Below are 26,129 nucleotides of genomic sequence, written 5' to 3'. Positions count from 1 at the left end.
ACCGTGATTGACTGTCACCCACTCAGTTGGTAATTGCAGAATATCCTGTTACATTAGAGGTCTTCCCGTTAGTGCAGTTTCAGTGTGCTAGAGTAGGTGGAATCAAATGTTAAGGTCTGTAAATTAAACACACACCAGTTTTAAGAACCTAAACATCCGTGGCATTAAACTAGAGTTAAGTTTTTTTTCAAAGCAATCATTTTTAAAAAGAAAAATAAGATTTGAAAGTGGGAGTAAGAAAAACTGTGGGTGTGAGATTGAAACCTCTTGTTCCATACACAACAATCACTTCTAATCAGACCATGAGAAACACAGCCTGACCTTTGAGAAACTTCCCAAATATGCTAACTTGCAATCCTTTCCTCTGCAGCTTTGGACGTGATTTTTGCCACGTCTCAGATTCCTGTTAATCTTGCTTCAATCCAAGGGGCATCGCTTCAGTTCTGAATTATCCACATAGAGAAATGAACTGATGGAAGTCATTTTTCCCTTGCTTCTACCTTGTTCCATGAAGCTATGTATTGAAAACTATAGCATTAAGGTTCTTAATGAAAGCTGTTAAAGTAGAGAAGTATGTTATAGCACCTTTCCTTCAAGTAAGTGTTTTTATGGACTCAAAGCTAAAAGCACATTTCTGGGGCTTTTTAGAGAATAAATGAAAAATATTCCACATTTTGTTTATACAGTGTGTCCAGTTCTAAGCTCACAGGGATGTATAAAAAGATTCAAAGAACTACCTAGACAAAAGCTGAAATGGTTAGAAAATAATTAAGGCCAGTGAGGAAAAATTGATAACTATGGGTCATTACTGTGTAATCACAGAATCCACCCACATGCCACTGTCCTTCTAGGGGCTTTCCCGGGGCAGATTGTATTTTCCCAAAATAGCCCAACCATGCCTTTCAGCCCACGTGTGACCCTTTGAAACTCATCCCATTGAGAAGTGGGGTTTACAATTCCTTCCCTTGAATCTGGGTGGACTTGTGACTACAATGAAAGTGATGCTATGTGATTTCTGAGGCTAAGTCATAAAAGGTAGTATAGCTTCTGCCTGGATCTCTTGGGATAGTTCACTTTTAGAACAGTACCATCATCCCTTGACAGACCCACACATGAAAAGACACGTGTGGAAAGAAACCAAGGTCTTATCCTGAGCTTCCAGATAGAACCAATTTGCCTGCTATGTGAGCAAGCTGTCTTGAAATGGAATCCCCAGCTCCCAGCCAACATACCCCAAATGAGACTGTGTGAAGCAAAGACAAGCTGTTCCCACTGAGCCATGCTCGAATTGCAGATTGATGAGCAAAATAAATCACTGTTTACGCCATTACATTTTGTGGTAGCTGGTTACACAGTGAGAGTAACCAGAACTCGTCTTGTATTTCCAAGCTTATAAAACCATAAACTTTATTTCCCAGACTCCCTTGCAGCTAGGGTTCTGGATGTGAATTATGTTCCACCAAACATAGGAAGCCATGTTTGGAAACATAGATATTATTTTAGCATGACTGGTGATATTGTAATAAAACATACATTATGTATTTGCTTACCCCTGCTGAATTGAAGACCACCCTGTAGATACCCTCAGACAAGATTTAGAAGACAGAAGCCAGCTATGTGTTTGTTGAATGTGGGAATGAGAGAAAAGGAAGCATTCCATGATGCTTCATCCAGAGCAGCAAGGAAGATGGTGGTTGCCATTTTCTGAGACATGTAATCAGGTGGAAAAATTAGTTTGGGGGGATATTCTTAGAGTGGCCCCACTGAGAAACACCAGTTTACACCATAAACTCTTAAATCTACAATGAGTTTAAAAGACCGAGAGACATCCAAATAGAGATGTCCAGAGGTAGATGCATATATACTCTGAAGCTTAGGTGAGAAAGGCAGGAATTCATGAGAAATACAGATGATATTTAAAGCCGTAGGGCAGGCTGCATGCACACAGAGAGAACATCTACAAAGAAAACAGAAGCTGGAATGAACTCTGAAGAGCATCTCCATTTAACAGACAGGCAGATGAATAGGAGGCTGAATAGGAGGCTGAATAGGACCACCCTCGTCACTAAACATCTTATGTATTGAACCATTTTCCCCATTTCAGCCAATGTTGAATGTCAAATTTCATAGACCAGAAAATAAAAAGAACCACACCGTGCCAACCAAAATATTTACGTTTTTTTAAACATTAAAGTATTTTAACAACCCACGCCACTGCGATTTGCAGTTCCCTCATGTTTCGCCTTGGTCTTCTTCATGTTTCACAGCACCTACTCCAGTTTCTTTCCTCTGCTAAACTCCCATCTGATTTCTACCTCTTTTTAAGTAGTTCTCTCAACTTAAGAAGAAGCCTCGTTATCAGCAGTTTGCTAATGAGGCAAGCATGTTTCTTTTCTATCGGAATTATTGGGGTAGGGAGTTCAGATCAGGTGTGGCTACTTGCTTCGTCCAGTGCCGGCTTCACGAAGAACCTGATTCCGAAGAAATTGAACTCAGATTATTGAAGCCAAGGGGTGGGCTGCTGATTTAGTTATGCCTGGCAACAGCCCAGAATCATCTTCAGTCAAAGGCAGAACTGCATCACTGCAGTTTTGTCAGGCTCACAGCCTGGGAGTGTGGCTCCCAGGGGGTTAGGAATTTGTTATCCAGTGATATGGTACCCATTATCAATCAACACTGGAGGACACTGGAAACCTCCTACTTTAACACACCAACGATGCAAACCAGAGGGGCAGAACCCGATGACCTTGAAGTTAGGGCTTAACCCTGTGTTTTGTAATATTTGGCTAATTTTTTAAAAATTAAGAATAAATGTGAGGACTAAAACAGAATTGGAAATAGGAAGGTATTAGAGTAACTGTCAGTGACTAACAAATATTCCTTCCAAACAGGCAGCCTTTCTCACTGGATCCTTTCCAGAATTCAGGTCTGGTCAATGTAGTTCCAATGCAAACCATCAGCAAATGTGAACCATCTTAAAGAAAGCTAATCTATACAACATACAAGGATAAGATTAGCTACTTTGCAGGGCTATACAAATTGTGCCCTGCATCTAGGTGGGAGCTAATCACATCATAGACATTGAATATTTATTATGGCATTTATTTAATATGCTTAATATTTATCATGACATGTATATAATGATTAATATTTATTATGACATTTTCCCATCAGATAGTAGTAAAGTGTATTGCTCTAATAAATTATGTATTTGACAGATTTTTGACAGATAGAAGTGTCCTGAAGGAGTGCCCTTCCCTAATTCTCAAAAAGGAATCATAAGGGGAGGTTATAGCTCAGTGGAAGAGTGAGTGCCTAGCATGCACAAGGTCCTGGGTTCAGACCCCAGCACCTCCATTAAATATGAATAAGTTAAAAAAAAAAGTAGCTGCTCCCCCCAAAGTAAGTATTTTTTAAAGGCATCATGTGGGATAGTAGTGGCCCTAAGAACCCACAGGAAGAGAGGTTTTCTAACTCAGAGTTCTTTCCAGAGTTCAGAGTATCTTGAGTGTCTCTGAATGATGATCAAGTTTCCATAGTAAGTCTTGTCCCCTTAGGCAAGTCATTTAACTTCTGTGAGACAAGTTTTCTCTTCCGTAAAGTCAGAGGCCTGGCTGCACGACTATCGCGGTCCTTTCCCTCCACAGCCACTTTACGATTCTCTTTTTGGAGCAGACACAGCCATGGCTCGTCTGAGAAGCATGAGGATCCCGGAGGGGTCTTCCAAAGTATCCAAAAGAGTGAAAATAATCTCAAAGCTGAAACTCACTATCTTTAATAGAAACTTCAAGCAGAAATGTTACTGCAAAAGAGTGAAGAACGCGAGGGTTTCTGAACACTAGCTGTCCGGCTCTCCTCTCACATTCTCACTGATCTTTATAACCATCCTGCGAGTTACTGCTCCCCTCACCTTGTGGAAAAGGAAACGGCCGGTATGTTGTAGAACCAATCACACTGCTTCTCGGAAGAGAAGCTTCTCGCGTCTCATGAGTCTCGGATAGGGAAAGCTGGAAATACACGCATCGGTGTTCCCGGCGGGGTGGTTGCGGGGGGGGGGAGCAAAAAAGGTAAAAAGATCTGAGTATTAAGTCTACCCAAACGGTTAAAAGAGGGGTTCGTGGACTGGGGCTCGAGGGCCATATGCTTATGCTATCATCTATCCATCCACACCCAGATCCTACCACCACCACCTCTGCTATGAAATTGTGCTGCAAAACTTACTGCAAGCCAGTAATACAGTGTTCTGACTCCACCTGTCTCTACTCCAGCTTATTGGCCTTCCCCTTTCCAGCACTGATGTTAGACCTCCTCTTCAAGCATACCCCCTTTATCACTCAATATTATCATAAAGCCCAGACCAGTTAATTACATTATCTCCATGGGTTCCCCCCTCCCACCCCAGGAGCTAGTGCCCCACTTCCCACGCCATCTGGGCACTCTTCCAGACTGGGGGGTGGGATCGGTGCAACACAAGTTGTACTTCCTAACTGATCATGTTATACTCGGTGTTGTGGTAAAAAAACTGCCATTACAGATGTGTCTTTACTCATTAATAGATTATTGATCTCCACATGTTCTTTCTGACAGGTTGGGACCAGGTCTAAATCAACTTTGATCCTTTTCAAATTGCACAGATGTTTCCTCAGCTGCCATTATGTCCCACATAAAATAATGCTTATTTCAAGGGCAGAATTCGTTTCATAAGCCAGAATATGAGCACAGTCCATCAGAAAGTTTCATTTATACTCCTAAAGACAAACATTTTTTCTCCAAGGGGAAAAAAAAGCTTTATTTGTACAACTTCAGATATAATTCACATCCCATACAATTCACACAAAATATACAAGTCAGTGATTTTTTTAGTGTATTTACAGAGTTGTGCCACCACTACTACCATCAACTCTACATTTTCATCACCCCCCAAAAAACCCCAAACTCATCAGCAGTCACTCCCACATTCCCCCCAAAACCCCCAGTGCTAGGCAACCACTAATCTAGTTTCTCTATATAGAGATTCGACTATTCTGGACATTTCATACAAATGAAATCATACATGTGGCTTTTCATGCCTGGCGTCTCCCACTAAGCGTAATGGTTTCAAAGTTTATCCATGTTGTAACATGTATCAGTGCTTAATTTCTTTTTTATTGTCAAGTAATACTCCATTGTATGGATATGCCACATTTTGTTTATTCATTTACTAGTTGATGGACATTGGCTTGCTTTGATTTCTGACTAACGCTGCTATGAACATCTGTTTACAAGCTGGTGTGTGAACATATTTTCATTTCTCTTGGGCATATACCTAAGAGTGCAATCACTGGATCACATGGTAACTCTGTTTTCCCATCTGAGAAACTGCCAAATTGTTTTCCCAAGCAGCTGCATCATTTTATTTTCCCCCAGCAGTTTATGAAGGTTCAAATTTCTCCACATCTTCACCAACAACAGTTATTATTTTTTTCATAATAGCCATGTTGGTGGTTTTGAAGTGGTATCTCATTGTTGGTTTGATTTGTTATTTCCCTGATAGCTAATGTATGCTGAGCATCTTTTCATGTGTTTATTGGCTTTTTGTACATCTTCTTTGGAGAACTGTCAATTCTAATCCTTTGTCCATTTTTTTTTAAATTAGGCTATCTTTTAATTGAATATACAAGTTCTTCTCTTACTTTCTAAATGATTTGCAAAAATTATCTCTCATTCTGCGGGTCATCTTTTGCCTTCTTGATGGTATCCTTGGAAGCACAGAAGTTTTAAATTCCGATATCCAATTTACCTATTTTTTTCCTTTTGTTGCTTGTGCTTTGGTGTCATTATTTAAGAGACCATTGTCTAATCTAAAGCCTTGGAAATTTACACCTATGATTTCATCTAAAAGTTTCATAATGTCTGCTCTTCTATTTAAGGTCTTTGGTCCATTTTGAGTTAATTTTTCATATGTGCTGTGAGGTAGGGAGTCCAACCTCATTCTCCTGCATGTGAATATTTGATGAAAAGACTATTTTCCTCTATTGAATTGTCTTAGCACCTTTTTCAAAAACTCAATTGACCATAATATAAGTTATTTCTGAACTCTCAATCTATTCCTTCTTGACACTTCTTCTTAGAATTATTTTCTTAATATTACTTTTGTTTCATTCATTGATACTGTATGCAAACACAATCAACTTTTGAATATTAATCTTGTATCCTGCAACTTTGCTGAACTCATGCATTAGTTCTAATAGTTTCTTACTCTTTTGGATTTTCTATGTGTAAGATCATACCATCTGCAAATAAAGAGAGTTTTACTGCTTCCTTTCTAATATCTGGAAGTCTTTAATTTCATTTTCTTGCCTAATTACCCCAGCTGGACCTTCTAGTATAAGTTGCATAGAAGTGGCAAGAGCAAGAACCCTTGTCTTGCCTCTGATTTTAGGGGGAAATCCTTCAGTCTTTCATCATTAAGTCTGACACTAGCCACGGGTTATTCATAGATGCCCTTTGTCAAGTTGAAGAAGTTCCCTTCTATTCCTAGTTTGCTAAGTGTTTTTATCATGAAAAGGTGTTGGATTCACTTAAATGCTTTTTCTGTGCCTAGTAAGGTGATCATGTGGATTTTGATTTAATCTTACCAATTTCCTTTTCCAAATACGCAAAAGAAAACTACAAGAAATATCATTTTCTAAATAAATCATAATTTTAACAAAAAAGGCAAAAAATAGCAACACTGCAAAGGTTTGTAGGTAAGTAATCTAGAAGCATCTAACTGACTCAATTTTAAAAATACAAAAAGAAAGCAGCATGAAGAAACTTTTTCTTCCTGAAAAGAGAAAATAAAACTTCATCTGCTGATTATAGGAAAATATATTCCTATAAGGAAAAAGTTATATAATAAATTAACATAGAGCACAATCATTCGTGCTTTTACATACATGAGAAAAAAATACATGATAGAATTATTAATGTTTTCTGGTCGTTACCAGCGTCTCTTGAGCCAAGTGTCTTCATATTAAAATAGAGATTTATATTTCAAAAACATTATTGTATTGACTTAATCAAAACATAGCATGCTTTATATTTTAAAACAGCACGTTAGCAAGCATGTTTGTTGCACAAATGTTCAGAGCCATGTTGCCTGAGAAGGTTAAAAACAAAATATAATTCTCAGTTACGCTTTGACTGTGCTCCGTGTAGTATGCATAATGCCCTCTGCTTTAATTCGCTCCAATATTGGCCCATAGATCTCCTTTGAAAAGGGCCCCATCAGGCCTTTAGCTTGAATTTCATCTGGAAGAAAATAAATTTGTAGTTACCATTTTTAAAGGTGGTATTAAGGGCTAATTTCTACAGCAAGGGTTTCCATACAGTAATAAACTCCAAGTCAACGAACAGTTGGAGGCCTGGGGATTTTTTAAAATAGCTGCTTTCACGGCCCTACTGAATTATTAATAGTCTGTAAGGAAAGGGGGTTAATTGAAAGCACAGCTGGACTTAGGGACAGTGTCTGAATTTACACACTTAACTACATTAAGTACCAAATCAGAGAAAAGTATGCTAGGAAGGTAAAGGAAACCTCACCGGTGTGTTTTATTGGCTGGTGTCATTTTTTAAAAAGCATTAACACCAGCAGGATAAAATTAAAGCCAGCCTGGTCGTCTGGGCACGGGCATCTGTTAGGACAGCTGGAAAAGTAAGTCGGGCACTTTCCTTCAAGGCCCTGAAGACCTCCTCCTTTACCACTTACCCACTCGGTAACTAAGTCGGTGGTTTGTTCTGATATTAGCTGATATGCTATTATAGGTGTGTCTTCTCATGATTTCACATTTATATGCCTTGATGTTTTTTACCTCACTTCATACCTTCACAAGGGCCAAACGGGGTGTTATATTCAGAGGTAATGTTTATTAAAAGTATATGTGAGGGAGGAATAAATAGATGGAGCACAAAGAATTTTTAGGGCAATGAAATTATTCTGTATGATACTACAGTGGCCACATGCCATCATGTGTTTGTCAAAACCCACAGAATGTGCAACATCAACAGTGAACCCTAATGTAAACTGTGGACTTTGGTTGATAATAATGTGCCCACGTTGGTTCATTGATTGTACCAAATATGCCACACTGATGAGGGATGTTGACGTAGGGGAGCATATATGTGTGGGTGGTGAGGGCTATGTGGGAACTGTGTATTTTCTGCTCAATTCTGTTGTGAACCTGAAACTGCCCTAAAAGAATAAAGTCTATTAAAAAAAAAAAAAGTATTTGTGATCCTAAGGGGAGAGTGGAGAGTTGAAATTTGAATTCTTTTAGTCTAAAATATTTAATGAGTATTGATAATTTACTGAGATACGAAGGTTGATAAAACATGGTCTACATTTTTGAAGTTTGGAAGTAAATACCTTCTGCTATTTCAGCATTACCACCCCTAAAATACAAAAAAAAAAAAACAAGGAAAGAAAGGCAGTTAACATTCCCTAGGGGCCCCTCTATGTGGTAGGAGCTTTATGTATTCGTTAGCATCACAACAACCCTATGAACTAGGGATGACAACCCCTTCCTCAAAGATGAAGGATCTTCTGAGATGGCTCACTTTTAGTGAAAAGCCAGGAATTATTTGCTGTCCAGGCACTGAAAGACCTGTAGATGATTGGGAGACAGACTCGGTCCTCTGATGAAAGAACTTACCATCAAGTAGCATCTTGGCCGCCATAGCAGTGGGTAACCCCACAGTTTTAGCCATGGCTGAAAAGCCATTGACATCCCCATAAACCACAAGATCAATCGTTTTACTTTCTAAATGTCCAGAAGGATGCCTGATTCCAAAGCTGTCTCTCATCACAATCATATCTCTCTCTCCAGGGCCTTCAAATAAATAAACAGACATTTCAAAATGTCATTATCATGGAAACTCCAAAACCATATTTCATCTGCTGCTCCTGGCCTTCTGCTCTCGTTTCCCTTCCCATTATACACGCTCTCCGTGGACAATTAGGTACACTGCTGTTTAGCCCAGAGACCACATAAAAAACTCCAGGAAATGATAACTGTGATCGGGCTACTCTGTCCAGGTTGGTGTCACTATAGTCTGGCTACTGACACGAGGGCCCCTCCGCAGAGGCCTCCCCCGCTTGTCCCCAGAATGCCCCTTCAGCATTTCCCCAATATGTTACAGAGTAAAAGTAAAACTAATGATTTTGTTCCTTTGCCATATGACCCAAGTTCTTTCTGACTTACTCGCTCTCTTATTCTCCCCTCTGGAAAAATAGTCCAAGCACTCTTTCCCTCACACCGTGCTTCCCCATTCCCACCGTGTGGCTCCAGCCCTCCGATCTAATTCACTAGTTCTTATGAGTCTTCTCCTGGGAGGTTTAGCTAGTAGCCCGTGGCCTTACCATAGGAAAGTCTCACGGCCAGATGCTTGGAGAGGGCGTCCACGAGAGACTCTGCCTGAGGGACTTGCTCGTCCCCGAGTAAGCCCAACCTGGGAGGCACAAGAGATGGCTGCATTAGTTCAGTCCTGCTCATACTCTCACCCGGGAAGCGGAAGGGAGCGCTCACTGGATTTTATCTTGAAAGGGCAGAATCACAAGCTGACAGTCCAAGTTATAGGACTCCTGAGTGACCGTAAAATACTAACAGCAATAGTAATGTTTTAACCTTTAGAATCATCCCCAGACTGCCCCCCCTCCCTGGGAGTGCTCTCTGGAGCCGGAACGGACACACTGTAAGCATTCACTATTGCCAAGTTTTTATGAGTTTGATTTGCAGGTTAGTTCTCCCACATCAAGGACACCAACATAATGTGCCGCAGCCACATGAGTAAGTGTTTTAAAGCAGTTAAAGGAAGACTGGGAGAATCTCCTGCAGGAGAGAAAAAACATCCCACCTTTCTCAGGAACCGAGTAGTGAAGCATTCTAAATAAGTATTTCCCAAGTTATAACTGCCATTGAGTGTCTCTCTTTTATCTGCTTTTTATCCCCACATGAACATGGTACGTAGCTGTCTCTCTACAATGGGCCAACATTAGAGCAGCAAATTAATCAAAGACAATGTGAAGTGTTCAATTCTATCTTGACCTTTCTTTGACTAGAAAGAACGGAGTGATCACTGATCCAATATTTCGCTCTAAGTTGATTGGTGCGTGCCTACCATTCAGCAGCCTCCAGCTGGGTGTGGTCTCCTCCTAGTTTCTTAAAGACAGCTTCCTTGAGCACATCACACTTGGAGGTGGGTGCAATCCCAACCAGACCACAGAGGAGTTCTCTCTGGTTAGACGAATAAAGACAAAAATTCTAAGCTCCTAATAAAATAAAAGCTAAGTTGAGAAATGATCATATTAAGACATTGGACCTCAAATGTTCTTCAAATTTTAAATTAGGAATAATTAGAAAGAGTGAACGTGACACATACAAGTGCATACACACATCTGCATACCCATGCATCAATACACATGTGGTATTTCAGAATAATATTTCAGCAATCAGAATGGGTCATAACATTAAATCAATACTAAAAAGGTGATACCCTATTTCCCACCACATTGCCTGCCTTTGCATAGCCTCTCCATCACTTTTTCACCCATTAAGACTCACCCTCCAGAGGCTGATTTTGGCCAGGATAGAATGGAAGGGGCTTATTGCTGTGGTTGCTAGTAGCAACCAGCGTTCTTTTATAGGTTCAAGAAATGAGAAAGACCTTGCAGATAATAAAATCTCAAGGGAAGAACATATAAACGGTGGTCACAGCTTTTCCTACTTCCTAAACAACACTTTGTCCAGACTCTCAAGGGTAAAGTTATGCTCTAGATTAAGGATCAACAAACTAGTTCATGGGCCAAACTCAGCTCACCACCTGGTTTTATAAATGAAAAATTTTATTGGAACACAGCCATGGTTTTGTTGTTGTTGTTGTTTATGTATTGTTTATGGCAGAACTGAGAGTCAGACATAAACTATATGGCCCATAAACCTAATAATAAATTTACAATCTAGTCTTTTACAAAAAAAAAAAAGTTTGTCCGCCTCTGTCCTAGACTATTGCTGCAAGATACGAGGACCAGCCCCAAGAATGCCTGCAACAGCCTTCCCAGTCAAACTGCCTTGACACCAGATTCCCTCCATAGATGCTTACCCACTCCTGTCCAACAAGCAAATTTATGAAAGTTGAAACTTAGACTGAAAAGGCTCTCAGATACACAAAAAAGCCTAAGTTTAAAAACAACTGGCTAACAACAATACCGAATCTCCTTGTGATAAACGTCCAGCGTTTCTATTGCAGTATGTGTGCATTAATTTAAGCTGGACGGCCAGCTAGTAACAAGTTCGTTCAGGGAGTTGGTGGAAACTGCTTTGCATTCAGTTCCAAGCCTTCCAAGTGCCTGGCAACCCTAAGACCCTAGGATTTCAATACAACACTGACATGGGCGTAAACTCAGCGATTAAAGACTCAAGTTACTCATGGCTACAAACGGCCAAACGAAAGAACTAATGGGATTCGGGGGTTGGGAATCCAGTTCCGCGATACCACCAGCAGCCCTCCTGACCTTACCAGTTGCAGGAGGCCCAAGCTTAACTGCTGTCACTGGGTCACTAGTTAGACAAGTGGCAGAGCCGAGAGCACAAGGCAGAGAGCACGTCCACCTCTACCCAGGGCTGATGGAGCAATCAAGTGGTCGCAGCTGCAGGAAACAGGCCCCACAAGCCAGCCGCCATGTTCTCTCCATCCGCCCATAACAGTGAAGAGAAAGGGGGCTCTGGGGGGAGGGCTGAATCTCCTGCACATAAGCCACAGAACTGGTTCTCTGTTGGCCCAAACCAAAGTTCAAACCTGGCCATTTCCGAAGGCATTCTGAAGAGCAGCAGGCAGTGTATAACATGGAGTCACTCACCCAGGTGAGCGGGTTGGCCTCAGGTCGAAGGGCAGGAAACGCATCTCTGTTTATAAGACCCAGTTTTACAAATCCACTCAAGGCTTTGGCATAGCCCTATAACAAGAGTTATTAAGCAATATATAAAAATGTTCTTCTTCAAAGAAAAAAAAAATCAAAAAGCCTTTGGGAAAAGAGGGGTCTATCTTTGTCATTCATTTAGGAAACAGGCTGAAAACAGCCATTTGTGTTGCTAGTAAGGATGCAGCGACCTTCAGCTTCAAACCAAAATCAGTAGTGTCACAACTCCACCGGTTTACATAAGAGACCTTGCAAAACTTGGGTCATCACTTTTGTTTCTGGGTAACATGTGAGGGGCGCTTTCTGAGAGGATAAGGGCAAATTTCCTCTTGTGTTATATGCTTCAGGTCAGCAGAATAGTATTTAATAGAACAGTTGTTCTCTTTCTCATAATGCAAGACAGAGCTTGTAAGCATATCCCCAAAGCAGACCATCCATTGTATCGAAGAAGAGCCAATATCCTAACGCACACAGCGGGCAGGGGAGAAGGCAGGAATTAGAGAGACTTTTCTAAAATAAAAATTCCTCATGTGTCCTTCGTGGTCTACAGGACAAGTCTGAAATCCTTGGCATGTGATGTAAAACCCATCCCAACACACCCCTCCCGCCTGACTTACTGAGCATCACCCCCCCCCCTCGCCGTTCCTGACAAGCCGCTGTGCCCTCACAGAGACACTGGGCCTCGGTGCACGCTGCTCCTGTGCCCGGCATGTAGTGGCCACCCTTTCTCACCCGTGAAGTGTTTACTCCTCCCTCAAGACCCAGCTCAGCACACCTCCTGAGCCCCCCTGGTGAGAGGGCTCTCCCCTCCTCTCTGCATTCCTGTAGCATTGTGTACAAACGTCTGTCATGGCACTTGATGCAAACTGTAACTAACTGTCTATTCAGCTGCTGGACTGTAGGCATAGAAAGCGTGTGACTGTGTGTGTGAGAGAGAGAGAGAGAGAGAGAGAGAGAGAGTGTGTGTGTGTGTGTGTGTGTGTGTGTGTGTGTGTGTGTGTGTCTCCCCTTCCTCGCCACGCCCTCACTCCATTATCCATCACTCCGTACGCTGAAAGGGAACCGATGACTGGGTGAATAGATTCTGAATGACTGTGAAGTGAAGGAAGACCAGGACGTATGTTCTCCTGTGAGCAAATCATGGGGGTGGGGGTGGGGGTGGGGAATGGGACGGTCAGAATAAGTGGCTTTATAGCTTCTGCAGTTACAGAGAGAGAGGGAAAGGAGGAGGAGGAGGGGAAGGAAGTGGAGGAAGGACAAAGGGCAGGGAGTTTTTTCAGGAAGCCTTAAAGCTGTTTGGTTATAAAATAGTGCCTGTTGCCACTGGATATTTTACCATTTAATGTATGAATCTCCAGATTTCCGGAAGGTTGTATTATTCAAACTGTTCAAAGGTTACTAATTAAAGAATTCACATTTATTTGCTCTAACCCTAACCCATGTAAATAAATTTCAAAGAGGAGAAACAAAAAAGCAATACCCCCAGCTTGCTTCTAGGATCTGACAAATGCCAGAGACTCTCTCTTCCAACATCATCCAAATGCTGAGATTTTTCCAAGCTATTTCTTCATCTCAGAAATACATTTTTACAGTGACCTCTAGCAATGAATTTATTATGTGTATCCATTTATCAATAGTACTTAGCACATTGCTGCCACGTGTGGGACTTGGGCTAGGGGCTGAGGCCCCAGAGATGAACAGTGCAGTCCCCACCCGTGAGGAAACGAGAGTCCAGGAACAGGGTCAGATAACTCGAACAAAGGAGGCCTGGCACCTGGTGAGCAGAACTGCATGGCCATTGGTGACCACACCACAGGGGGATGTCAGAGGTGCTAGGATGGGGTCAACACAGAGCCATGGGAACACACAGGAGGGAAACTCACGTAGATGTGGGGGAGGGAGTCAAGGAGAAGAGATAAGAAAGACCCCATGAGGAGGTGATACCAAGCTGGAGCTGGAGGGATCAGGTGACAGGAAGGTGCAGGAGAGTAGCCAAGGTCGCCCTGCCATACTTGGATGACAAGGTCTCATCTCTTATGCTGGAAAGAATATTTGGGTTACTGAAGGGTTGCTGACATTGTTCAGGGTGGTGGCCCTCATGGATACAAACACTCTGACATCTTCCATCCTCTGGGGTTCTGTAGGGATGACTTATCCATACCTATTCTTGAGAGCTTTATTTAAATTTTAAATCTCTGAAAATCCTCTATTCCTAGATCTATATGTTTGGCAAGAGACTATACCTAAAGCTGTCAGAAAATCCTAACTTCTGAACCTCCCTCCTCCCCCAAAAGTCACTACCTAATAATCTTAGAACAAATTAAAGAAATCAGAATCAAAATCTGCCAGATGTGGAGATGGTGTGGCTTCAATTCACACCAGAATTTCTGCTGTGCCTAAAGGCTTGTGAAACATCCCTGGTTCTTAGATCTTAGGATGTCATCACCAACAATTCATTTGATTCCTGGACAGTGAGGACATCACTTTCCGGAGAGTACAGGTACCAGGAAATCTCACAGGGCACAGAGATCTGAAATCAGATCTCTAATTTTCAAAGATCTATGTATTTTAGGTAAGTTGGCTCTAGTGGGTTGAGTGTCCCCTCATAATTCATGGTCTCCCAGAACCTCCGAGTATGACCTGACTTGGATCTTTGCAGATATAATTAGTTGAGGATCTCAATATGAAATCAGCTTATATTCATGGTGGGTCCAAAATCCAATGACTGGTGTCCTCATAAGAAGAGGAGAGGACACAGAGACACAAACCAGAGAAGGTGATATGAAGATGGAGGCAGAGATGGAATCAGCGTCTGCAAGTTAAAGAACACTGAGAATTGCCCACAACCACTGGAAGGGAGGAGAACGTGGCAAGGGAGAGCTTCTCCCTCAAAGCTTCCGGAAGGCACCAACTCTACCCACATCTTAATTTCAGACTGCGACCTCCTGGATGGTGAGAGAATTAATTTCTGTTGTCTTAAGGCACACTGTTTGTGGTAATTTGTTATAACAGCCCTAGGGAACTATTACACGAGCTGTATTAATCTGGTCACATCTGTAACCACCCCTTTGTGATGAAAAATGTAGAAGCTACACCTCATTTTGTGCTAAAAAACATTACAGATTTGCTTTGTGGAAAGTGACACTGAATAAATCATCAGCATCAGGGACATAAAACAGAAGCCAGTGCTGACTGGTACCTTCCACCCCACTGACCTCAGGGGCTTAGGAGACAAAAACTGTACTCTTAACCATGAAGATGTACTTTGTCCTTCCCACAGGATGTGAACCTAAGAGGCTGGGGATGCTGCCACCCCCTGCTGTCGTGCGGAACAGGGGGCCGCAACCAATGCTGGCAGGAAGAGGGTGACAGGTGAAGAGAAACCATGTCCCGGTGAGGTCACTTCACCCTCAAATCTCACTACACCTGAAGCTGGCCCTTCATCTGCCCCCCACTTCTCATGAGTCAGAACTTCCCTCTCTGTTCCAGCTGTTTTGAGTTGTCTCCTGAAACAATCAACCAGAGGAGTCCCGAGAAAGACTGCAAGCTAGTTTATCATCTTAGTTATCTTGATTACCAAGAAAAATTACGTGTTTACTCACACCAAAACAGGCAACGTTTCATCTCAAATGGAGCCATTTACCTTGTACCTCAGTGTCCCCCGTAACAACGTGTGAGCCGATGGAATGCCATAAATCTCAGCATACTTTGTGCTGTCTCTGTTTGGATAACCTTCCAAATTTAATCCAGGGAAGTAGTCCATGGACGTGACGGCATCCAGAAAGGAGGCCCCGCCCACAACATTCACCACCTGCGGAACATTGAACAGGGGCACAGGGGGTTAAAACGGGGCATCCTCCTTAGGGTTTACCTGCATTACTTGCATAATAAAGAAATCCAGGTTTTACAAGATGGAAATAGAGGATGTGAAAAAAAATGTTTTAATGAAACCACCCTAATCAACATACTATAGTAATCTGTTCCACTAATACTATAATTCACAAGGTCTCTTTTCTAATAAGCTTTAAAATCTGCCTTAAAGCATTTCGTTTTTCGCTAAGATCTTGTTTCTGATTTTTTCTTGCCCCTGGATAAGATGGCACTGAATTATGTTCCACTAGAGTTCTGTTTTATTTTTAAATAAACAACACACTATAAGCAACAGACACGCATTTAAATGGCTCCTATGTCCAGACAGCAACGGCAATATTCTCACTCTGTTCCTTTTCTTCACTCCCATCCCCTGTCTGAACGCTGCATCAGGCCCCAGTCTCCATCCACACAGCTCGCATGGACTGAGCACCTGCTGTGTGTGTGCCTGGATCGCTGTCACTGTGGGAGGGATAAGGAAAGTGATGATAGCAATTCCTTAAACTGACTATACTTCAATAAAAATATATTAAAAAGATTCAGTTCCTGTCTCCATTCACTCCTTTGCTCATTGAACAAGCATTTACTGAAGGTCTACCAAGTGTCCGGAGCAGCACTAGAGCAACAGTAAGGAGCTCACAGCCTAGACTAGTGGACAGATGTGTGTGTGTATGTCGGGGATGCGGAGTCGGGGGGCATGCCCCTTACAAGAAAGACAATGCAATGAACATAACAGTGAAACTCGAAGAAGTGCTATCTCCTGATCTTACTGCCGGTGGGAAGCTGAATCACCGATTCCCAAGCTCCTTTGATTTCTCAGTAACCCTCTCACCTCTTCCTTCCCCCACATCATGCACAAAATGCAGTGAAACATTTTTTCCCTTTAATTTTGATTAAAGGACTAAATTTTTCTTTTAGTTTGTGAAGTTGATGATCTTCCCTGAGATCATGGGAAACGTACTGACTGGACTAATAAAATCAGGGCTGGGCTTCCTGGTAGAACAAGACTGCACACACACTGGGAACGATTCCTGACCACGTGTCTAAGAGCTGCATCAAACAACCCAGCAGGAGGGAGCTGCCGGTTCTCCTGCTGATGGCGCCAGAGGAATCTGTCCAAGGGAAGCTTCAGTTAAACTTAATGGTTCCCGGGGTTTATTTATAGGGAGCTTCTGCACATGTCTTGGTAAGAAAGCTGACCACAGAGTCAGGCCTGGTGGGGTCTCTCCAGTGAAAAGTTTCACTTTGAAGAACACCAAGCACCATCGAAAATTCCAAGAGTGAGAATCTGAAGGAAGTGAGGTATGTTTTTGATTTAATTTTCTTGTGAAACTCTTCTGGACTTCCCAGTAAACATTTCCAGAGGAACCATTTCTGCACTATTTTTTTAAAACAAATTTCTTCTATGAGGATTCTAAATTTTTTAAGAAGTCTAATAAAAAGACAAATGTTAACTTTTAGAGTCTCCCTACCTATCTCTCTTCTATACCCTATGGCAATTCTGAAGTGTGATTTTACTTGTTTGAAGGTTAGGAAATAAAAAAAAAATTTTTTTAATTCAATAAAGACTACTATATTCCAGCAATGAGCTAATCAGAAATAAATCAGCTAGTTCCTAAGTTTATCACGAGATCCTTGTAGAGAAAATAGGGAAATGTAAGCTGAACAGTAATGATTCGTTTAGAGAGACTGAAGCCTGCTGAAGCAACTTGACCCCAAAATTACTGGGTAATCTTTATAATTTGGTATCAATTCACAGTTGTATTTCTAGTGACATATCATGGGGTTCATTAAGAAGCCCTACCCTGTTTCATATTTATTAATGACTTGAATAAAGAAAGAAAGACGTATTTATCTATTTGGCAGAGAGTGTGCATTTTTTTTTCTGACTCAACAATGCTCACATCCGAGACCCACCCCTGGCAGAAACAGTGGCTCGTTACTCACTGCTGGTGCAGACGGCTCTAAGTGCCACTCTTTCTCCCACAAGTCTTCTAACCATTGAGAATCACTGACAATAAGCTTGATTGCTAAACTAACAAGATATTTAACACAGGTAATACACAGACAAGCATTTATAAAAGGGCCACCATGTGCCAGGTGCCCTATATACATTACCTTTAATCCATGCACTAACCCATTATTCAGAGGTGAAAACTGAGGCTGAGAGAGTCACCCAGAGGCAGATTTAAACCCAGGTCTATTTGACTCCAATGTCCATGTTCTTTCTACTACACCTTACTTAATTGTGCTTATTTGTGGATCAGTATTTCAAGATGGATATTGATTGACAAGGGGTAGCATGCCCCTAGGGATGTAGCTGAGAACTGCATTAAGAATGGTTGCAGACGAGAGCAGAACCAGCTCTTGATTTCCTACAAAGGAGGGGCTGGGCGCTGCAGCCAAGGGAGGTGTGGGCAGCAGGAAGAGAGCTAGAAGACCTATCCCCCAGCTGTGTTCACAGAGTAAGCACAATCCTTACTTCCAGTGGCTTGGGGGAAGAGGCTGAAGGAGACGATGGCGAAGCTCTGCCACGTCACCCCAGGTGCCATCAATGTCCCACCACCCATGGGGGAAACAGAACTAAAAGAAGACACAATCACTGTCTCCAAATATGTGGAAGAAAATCAGATTCGTTAGAAACAGGATTAGAAGTTAGAAGTTAGCAACAGTACTAGTGCTGCATCTCACTGTCCCACATCCTTGCAGTAATTTCCAATGAGATATGTTCTAATTCCCGAGCCACTGCCTGAGTTGCTGGAAAAGTTTAAGGTTTCAACTTAAAGCAGAAGCCAGAGAAGTCACCTGGCTCCCTTGTGATAATTCTGTGAATTACGTAAGGCCTACTTCATGGTAGATGGAGCGTGATGGTGGCAGAGTGGATGGAGGGACAAGAGAGGCTTTAAGAAGTTTAACAGTCTGGGTTAGGAGACAGACTGATACACTTGAATCACTGAGTGAATAATACAGCATCCGGAGAATTCTTAGACACAGACAATCCAAGTGTGGGAGTTCAGACAAAAGAATAGTGAACGGGGGCTGGCGTGGTCAGGAAAAGCTGAATCCACAAGAGGAGACCTTGAAAAAAGTATCATTTTAGCAAAGAAAAGAAAAGCATCGTGTTTTCTCCCAGTGTCTGCCGTAGTGTCAGGGAGATGCAAAAAGCTCTCCTGTTTTACAAAAGGAGTTCAGGATGAAAGGGAAAAACTTCATATTCAACAAATACAACTTCTGCTGCCTGAAAATAACCTCTTGCTTTTCCTGAGCCCTCACCATCATCAACTTCTTTATGTAGCTAATATTTGCTAGGGACTCAGGACATCCTGACAACCTGCTGTTTAGCAGATTGTAATATATGACCTCACTAAGGTCACTGCAAGAGCCCGGCAAGGCTGGTATGACTGTGTCTGGCCCCAGGCAAGGAGCCCAGAGCTCAGACAGATGCCGTGATTGTTCTGGTACCACCCGGCCAGCAGCGGCAGAGCCGGCGCATCAAGCCAGGCCCCCTGGCACCCCACTCCAGGCTCTTCCTGTCACACATTTTGCGCTCCGCTGACCCTTTCCTTGTTATCATCTTGATCATTTATATGGCTTCCTGAAAATAAGCATTTTGCCCAACTGAAGCAAGAATTCCTCCTGCTTTCACATGTGAGTTTATATCAAACGTAGGCCAGTCTATTTTCCACGGCTGCAGAAGGTGGAAGGAACTTTGACATGCAGCAGGAGATAGGCGGTGACACAGAAAAGGACATGTGCCTGGTAGAGCATCAGACTGAGTTTCGGTGAGGTGGGGAGCCTAGACTTCCATGATTCATAGGATTGGAGAACTGGATGGAAAATTAGTGCTTACGTGACACCTCAGGACACTGATGCCCAGTGGACCTTTACAATTGCCTGGTCTTTGATGACACTGTGAGGGAGGTCAGCACTCGGACCAGGACTCAGGGGTCCTATTTCATACCCTGAAATACATGAGTGTATCTTTCCAGCATCACAGTAAAGCATCCTGCTTGTTTGGTAGTGTTTTAAGTGCAGCTGTTGTCCTCTGGTCGCTAAATCAGTTCTTTTCCAATTCAGTAGCACATTAGAATCACTTGGGGAGTTTTTGAAGATCCTCAAACCCAGGCAAACCAGAATCTCTGGGAATGAGACCCAAACATCAGTATTTGTTTAACTGCCTTGGTGATTCCAATGTGCAGCCACGGCTGTGAGCCACACTCTGCCTTGGAGGCACACAAGCCGATGGCTGATAATAACATTCACCTTGTTTCTTAAGAAATTCTTTCAAATGACTCCTGTTCATACAAGAAACACACTTAGATCACAGATACACTGAGAACCTATAACACGACTGCCAGAATAATCTTTTGAAGATCCACATCTGATCACGTAAGTCATCACTCCCTGCAGGGCTGGGACGAGGTGACGTGAGTGAGGTGCCTAGGGTATAAAATTTAAAGAGGAAGCCTCAGTCTAGTTGCATTTGTTCCTAAATGTGTCTTTCCTTACAGTTGGGAGCATGAACCATGAGTGCAGACAGGTGTAATTTGGATACTGGCTGTGCCACGTGCCACCTCTGTAACCGCGGCTGAGTCTGCTAAGCTTCTTAAGCCTGTTTTCTCTCTTATAAACCTTATTGGGTTGTTGTAAGAATCAAATGAACTAGATGCTCAGCACAGGCTTGAGTGGCAGTGTCTTCGCCAGGCTGGCACCTTCTTATCCTTCAAGGCTGAGAGCATCTTCTCTTCCCTGCTAGTTTTCCTCTCCCAGACCTCCTCACCAAGGCCAAATCAATTGCCCTCTCCACCTGCATCGCTGTGGCACGTGAGCATGCTTTGGAACTGCTCTCATTGGATTGCAGCTGGTCATTCCAGTGTCTGCCTTTCCGGCTACTAGGTGACCTGGTAAAGGAGCGAAAAAAGGCTTTGGAGTTAGTTAGACCTGGGTTTGAATTCCATCTCGATGACTTTGAAACATTCTCTTTGAGCCATAGTTTCCTTATGGTGCAATGATGAAAATAACACTAAACTCGGAGAGCTCTTGCATTCTGCTACAGAGCAGCTGGGAAAGGAATCTGAGTTTCTTTCCCTGACCCACCAAACTCTCCATTCGGAGAGCCACTTTCATTCCAGTTGTGAGTTCTCTGAGATTAGGAACTTCATTTGGTGTGACAACCTTTAAGACCTTGGCCCAAATCCAGCACCTAGTGGAGACTCAGTAAATGCTTGTCATGCTGAAATACACAGCGAGATGACCAGCATTTACACATGCAGAGAAGTCGAGAAGCAGGTATTTAAACTGCAGAAACAACCTGCAAGAGGGCGAAGAGGAAAGACCGAGGATGGGTTTTGCTGGGAACGGTGAGGAGAGTGCGCTAAATGGACCAGAAAGCACCCGCTGGGAAACACGTCAGGAGAGAATGCAGAACAAGCAGAGCCGGCAGTGAAGGGCTCTGCTAGCAGGAGAGAGAGTTTGGACTCTCCTAGGCAGCTATGCCAGGTCTATATCCCTACAACTTGGGTGGAGATCCTTCACCTGTCCATTGAGCAGGTAGGTGGCCGGCTGCATTATGTTCATCAAAACTCCCACTGGACTCCAGCTGAATTTGTACCTCAAAGGATTGTCTGAATGTTCAGGGGCTGGAAGCCCACCACAGTAGGAAATATAAGATTCAATCTGTAAAATTAAAAAAAAAAAGCAATAAGTTAGGGAGAATTAACAATAAGTGAGGGAGAATAATCTATCCAAGTAATTAATTGAGTACAATGACACAAATAAGGTAAACTCCCTACAGTTTTTCCTTTCTTAAAGTTACAAAGGCTTTCAAAAATGTATCCTTAAAGCCAAACACCATTTGATTAATCAGTTATATTTTATATATGCATATTTTAAATCCTCTAGAGATTGTGACTATCATTTTGCTCCACTAAAAATCTGGAAAACATACTGGAAAACAGACAGAGTTTCCTTAAAAAACTAAAAATAGAGATACTGTATCATCCAGCAATCCTACTCCTGGGCATATATCTAGAAAAGATGAAAACTTTAATTTGAAAAGAACCATGTACCCCAATGTTCATAGCAGCATCGTTTATAATAGCCAAGACATGGAAGCAACCTAAGTGTCCATCCACAGATGACTGGATAAAGAAGATGTGAGGTGTGTGTGTGTGTGTGTGTGTGTGTGTGTGTGTGTGTGTGTGTGTGTGTGTGATGGAATACTACTCAGCCATAAAAAAGAATGAAATATTGCCACTTGTAGCAACATGGTTAGACCCAGAGAATATCATACTAAGTGAAGTAACTCAGACAAAGGAAGACAAAGACTGTATGATATCACTATTATATGTGGAATCTGAAAAATAATACAAATTCATCTATTTACAAAACAGAAAAAGACTCACAGATGTAGAAAACAAACCTAAGGTTACCAAGAGGTGAAGGAAGGGGATAAATTAGGAGTATGGGATTAATAGATGCACACTACCATATATAATATAGATAGACAACAAGTATTTACTGCATAACACAGGGAACAATATTCAATATCTTGTAATAACCTATAGTGTAAGATAATCTGAAAAAAATTGAATCATTTTGCTGAATACTTGAACCTAATATTGTAAATCAACTATACTTAAATTAAAAAAAAAGATCCAGCTATTAGTTCAACTCTGCTTGGTCAGTGCCTCCTGACATTATATTCAAATTATAGATTTGATTATAATTTGATTATATATGATAGTTGGCATTTATTAATTCATATATAAGTAATATAAAATGTAAGTAATTAATATTCTAAATAATTTGATTCTATATTTGATTATATATATATTACTCATTATATATATAAAACCTATTTTAGGTAATATATTTATTACATTAGGTTAGGTTATATTTAATCTGATTCACCAAAACATTTTTATGTCATGTTCTTTCTTATGTGTAAAAGATACTTTATATACCAACAGATTAAAGATATTACAAAAATTCTGCCCACTTTTAGAAGTCAAACTTTGTTATAGAATCTCCAAAGCAGTCTAAAATCTTTTATCAAATCAAAATATAATAGTAGTATCTATTTCTCTAAAAATCTATTCTTAAGACTTGGATTTTTTTTTTTTTTACCACACAGATACTTCTGCAGTTTCAAAATTTTATTTGAAATTTCTAGTCAAAGTATTAGTTAGAATACAGTAGTTTTTTTCTCAAAATAGATTAAAGACCTAAATATAAGACCAGAAACCACAAAACTCCTAGAGGAAAACACAGACAGAACACTCTTTGATATAAATTACAGCAATAACTTTTTGGATCTGTTTCCTAAAGCAAAGGAAACAAAAGCAAAAGTAGACAAATGGGAACTAATTAAACTTAAAAGCTTTTGCACAGCAAAGGAAACTATCAACAAAACAAACAGATAACTTGCTGAATAGGAGAAAATATTTGCAGATGATATGACTGATAAGGAATTAACATCCAAAATATATAAACAGTTCACACAACTCAGCATCAAAAAAAAAACAAAAACAAAAACAAAAAAACACCCAATTTAAAAAATAGGCAGATGACCCGAATAGGCTTTTTCCAAAGAGGAAATGTAGATGGCCAACAGACACATGAAAAGATGCTCAACATCAGGGAATGCAAATCAAAACCACAGTAAGATATCACCTCACACCTGCCAGAATAGCTATCATCAGAAAGAACACAAATAACAAATGTCGGCAAGGATGTAGAGGAAAGGGAACCCTCTTACACTGCTGGTGGGAATGTAAATTGGTTCCACTACTATGGAAAAAGCGTTATGGAACTTTCTCAAAAAACTAAAAATAGAACTACCATATGACCCAGCAATTCCACTCCTGGGTATAAATCTGAAAAAACCAAAAATACTAATTCAAAAAGGTATGTGCACCCCAATGTTTGTAGCAGTATTATTTACAACTGCCAAGATATGGAAGCAACCTGCGTCCATCAACAGAGGACTAGATGAAGAAGATGTGATGTGTGTATAAAATAGAATACTACTTAGCCATGAAAAAGAATGAACTTTTGCCATTTGTAACAATATGGATGTACTTGGAGGGTATTATGCTAAGTGAAGTAAAACAGAGAAAGACAAATACTGTATGATATCACTTATAGGTGGAATCTAAAAAGTAAAACAAACTTGTGAATATAAGATATAGGGATATAGGGAACACAGATATAGGGAACAAACTAGTGGTTACCAGTAGGGAGAAGGAAGGGGGGAGGGGCATTACTGTGGTAGGGGATTAAAAGGTACAAACTATTAGGTATAAAATAAGCTACAAGGAGATATCATACAACACAGGGAATATATCCAATATTTTATAATAACTATAAATGAAGTATAACCTTTAAAAAAAGATATAGCAGCTTCTTTAATCAAAATTATAGAAAGATTATTATTGTACACAAAAATATGGACCTCTTAATATTTTGCTAAATGGACCTTTGGGTGTCAGTTGGGCTCACCGTGGCTCCCACGCCTTTGGCCTTATCTATTGTTTCCATTGCCAACATGTGATCAAGACCAGGGTCCAATCCCAATTCGCCAATGACTGTGATGCCGGCATCTTCCACACTACGAGAGATGGAAAGAGAAGGGAGGGAAATTTGGATAGCAAACAAAAACAATTCCCTGGAGCTACTTTCTTGAAAATGACTGAAACTTACCTCTTTTCTAATTCTTTCAGTGCTGGGGTGATGTAGCTTGCAGTGATCATATTAACTTTGCTTGTGATGCACGCCTTGGCCACAAGAGGATGCAATGCATAGGGCAACAAGCTTAAAAACAGAGGGCAAGACTAATCAGAAACTTTCCTTCCTAGCACTCCCTCCAATGTACCGTGAACTGCACTAAAGGTAAGATATCACTTTGATAATTATTCTCTCAGAGACAACCAACGACTCCTTGAAGACTATAGAATAAGTTCATCCTGTTATCACGTTTAAAACGCTCCACAATATGACCTTCAACTAACCTTTCCATTTTCCCTCCCTGCATCGCTTTCATAAATCATGTCTGGGAACGAAAGAAGCTACTGAAATTCTCCACTCACAGCCTTTACTTTCCCCGTTCTGGACCTTATCTCACTGTGCCTTCCACTTGAAATAGTCTGTCCACCCACCCACCCCATCAAGGTCATATTTTCCTTAAAGAAATGTCTGAAAAGGTACATCTTCCAAGATGCTTTCCCAGATTCCCCCAAATCCAAATCTTCCTCTGCATCCATTCAGCTATCCCTTTATAACATTTAATGGAATTTATTCCACTCATCCCTGTATTTCTATGATTTTCTGTCTTGGATGCCCTACTAAACAATAGCATTGCCATTTTTTTTAACCTGCACATCTCCCAAGTGGCTAGTGTTAAACTAAGTCAGGGTGACCCATACGTTACATTAGAGAGTAGAATCTAAGAAACGCCAGGTGAGGAACTAAGGTTCAATGGTATTGATTGTGAAAAGGCTACTGAAACAGCTAAAAGTCTATATGGTGAGCAAAAAGTGAAGCTGTACCCAAAACTCCACTTTGATTGGGTTTTCTAAAAATCTGGCTCTGTACTTTCATGCTGGGACTATACAATCACACAAAATGAGTTTCCATAAATGTTGACATAAATGAGTATATTCATAGTCTATCCAAGGAATAATAAACATTCTGTCAATCACATAACAATATTTAAGTTCTACTAGCTTATTGCCCATTTGGTAAAGCAATAAAGCACCAATGAAAATATAAACATGAACGTACAAACATTACGGTATGTCACCGTACTTGTTGAATTCCTCCCGCATACTTCAGATTTTCTCTAGTCCACATAAAACAGAACAATAAAACTACCTCTTAGGCACTTATTCTCCTCAGGTTAACAGAACAGTTTTGCTGCCTAGATTTAATATCATGCAAAATAAAACTGTATAAATTTTTTGCCAGTATCAATAGGAAAGCCCTTGATCCCTGGTTTTTTTTTTTTTTTTTTTTGGCTTTTTTAGCCAAAAAGAATTATTACTAAATCTGGTAGCCTTTTAGAAGCCAATGAACAAAACACTTGCAAAACTCCGTTGGAAAAGGATTAATAGAAAATGTTTAATGGCATCATCTTAAAAGTTAAGTGAGGACATCTTGTCACATTCTCCATATTGAAAATTTGTATGCTAAAAATTTTATGAAGACCTAATAATATTTTTAAACTTTGGCATGATCAGCACTAACCTAATATGCTGAAAACTAGAAGGACAGGACTTTGATTGATGGCACCTATTTTAGACAAAGGGATTAGAGTTCATAATTC

The 26,129-nt window shown here is 41.0% G+C and overlaps 1 protein-coding gene across 3 annotated transcripts in view; it reads right to left on the bottom strand.

Moving 5' to 3' along the window:
- Positions 1–6,660: 6,660 nt before the first annotated feature.
- AASS (aminoadipate-semialdehyde synthase) overlaps positions 6,661–26,129 on the bottom strand; it is a 50,407-nt gene continuing 30,938 nt past the window's right edge. For all 3 annotated transcript variants that reach the window (XM_010947598.3, XM_045511113.2, XM_045511112.2), the window contains 9 exons: positions 24,509–24,619; positions 24,308–24,416; positions 21,341–21,481; positions 15,579–15,746; positions 11,876–11,971; positions 10,138–10,253; positions 9,380–9,468; positions 8,673–8,849; positions 6,661–7,272 (listed from right to left, as the gene is read on the bottom strand). In XM_010947598.3, the coding sequence (XP_010945900.1) occupies positions 7,154–7,272; positions 8,673–8,849; positions 9,380–9,468; positions 10,138–10,253; positions 11,876–11,971; positions 15,579–15,746; positions 21,341–21,481; positions 24,308–24,416; positions 24,509–24,619 (1,126 nt within the window). In that variant the 3' untranslated portion in view covers positions 6,661–7,153. The remainder of the gene's footprint in view (positions 7,273–8,672; positions 8,850–9,379; positions 9,469–10,137; positions 10,254–11,875; positions 11,972–15,578; positions 15,747–21,340; positions 21,482–24,307; positions 24,417–24,508; positions 24,620–26,129) is intronic.

Source organism: Camelus bactrianus, chromosome 7 (assembly GCF_048773025.1).
Source record: "Camelus bactrianus isolate YW-2024 breed Bactrian camel chromosome 7, ASM4877302v1, whole genome shotgun sequence".
Classification (NCBI taxonomy): domain Eukaryota; kingdom Metazoa; phylum Chordata; class Mammalia; order Artiodactyla; family Camelidae; genus Camelus; species Camelus bactrianus.
The sequence above is the reverse complement of the archived record's forward strand: the minus strand, read 5'-3'. Positions and strand labels throughout refer to the sequence as shown.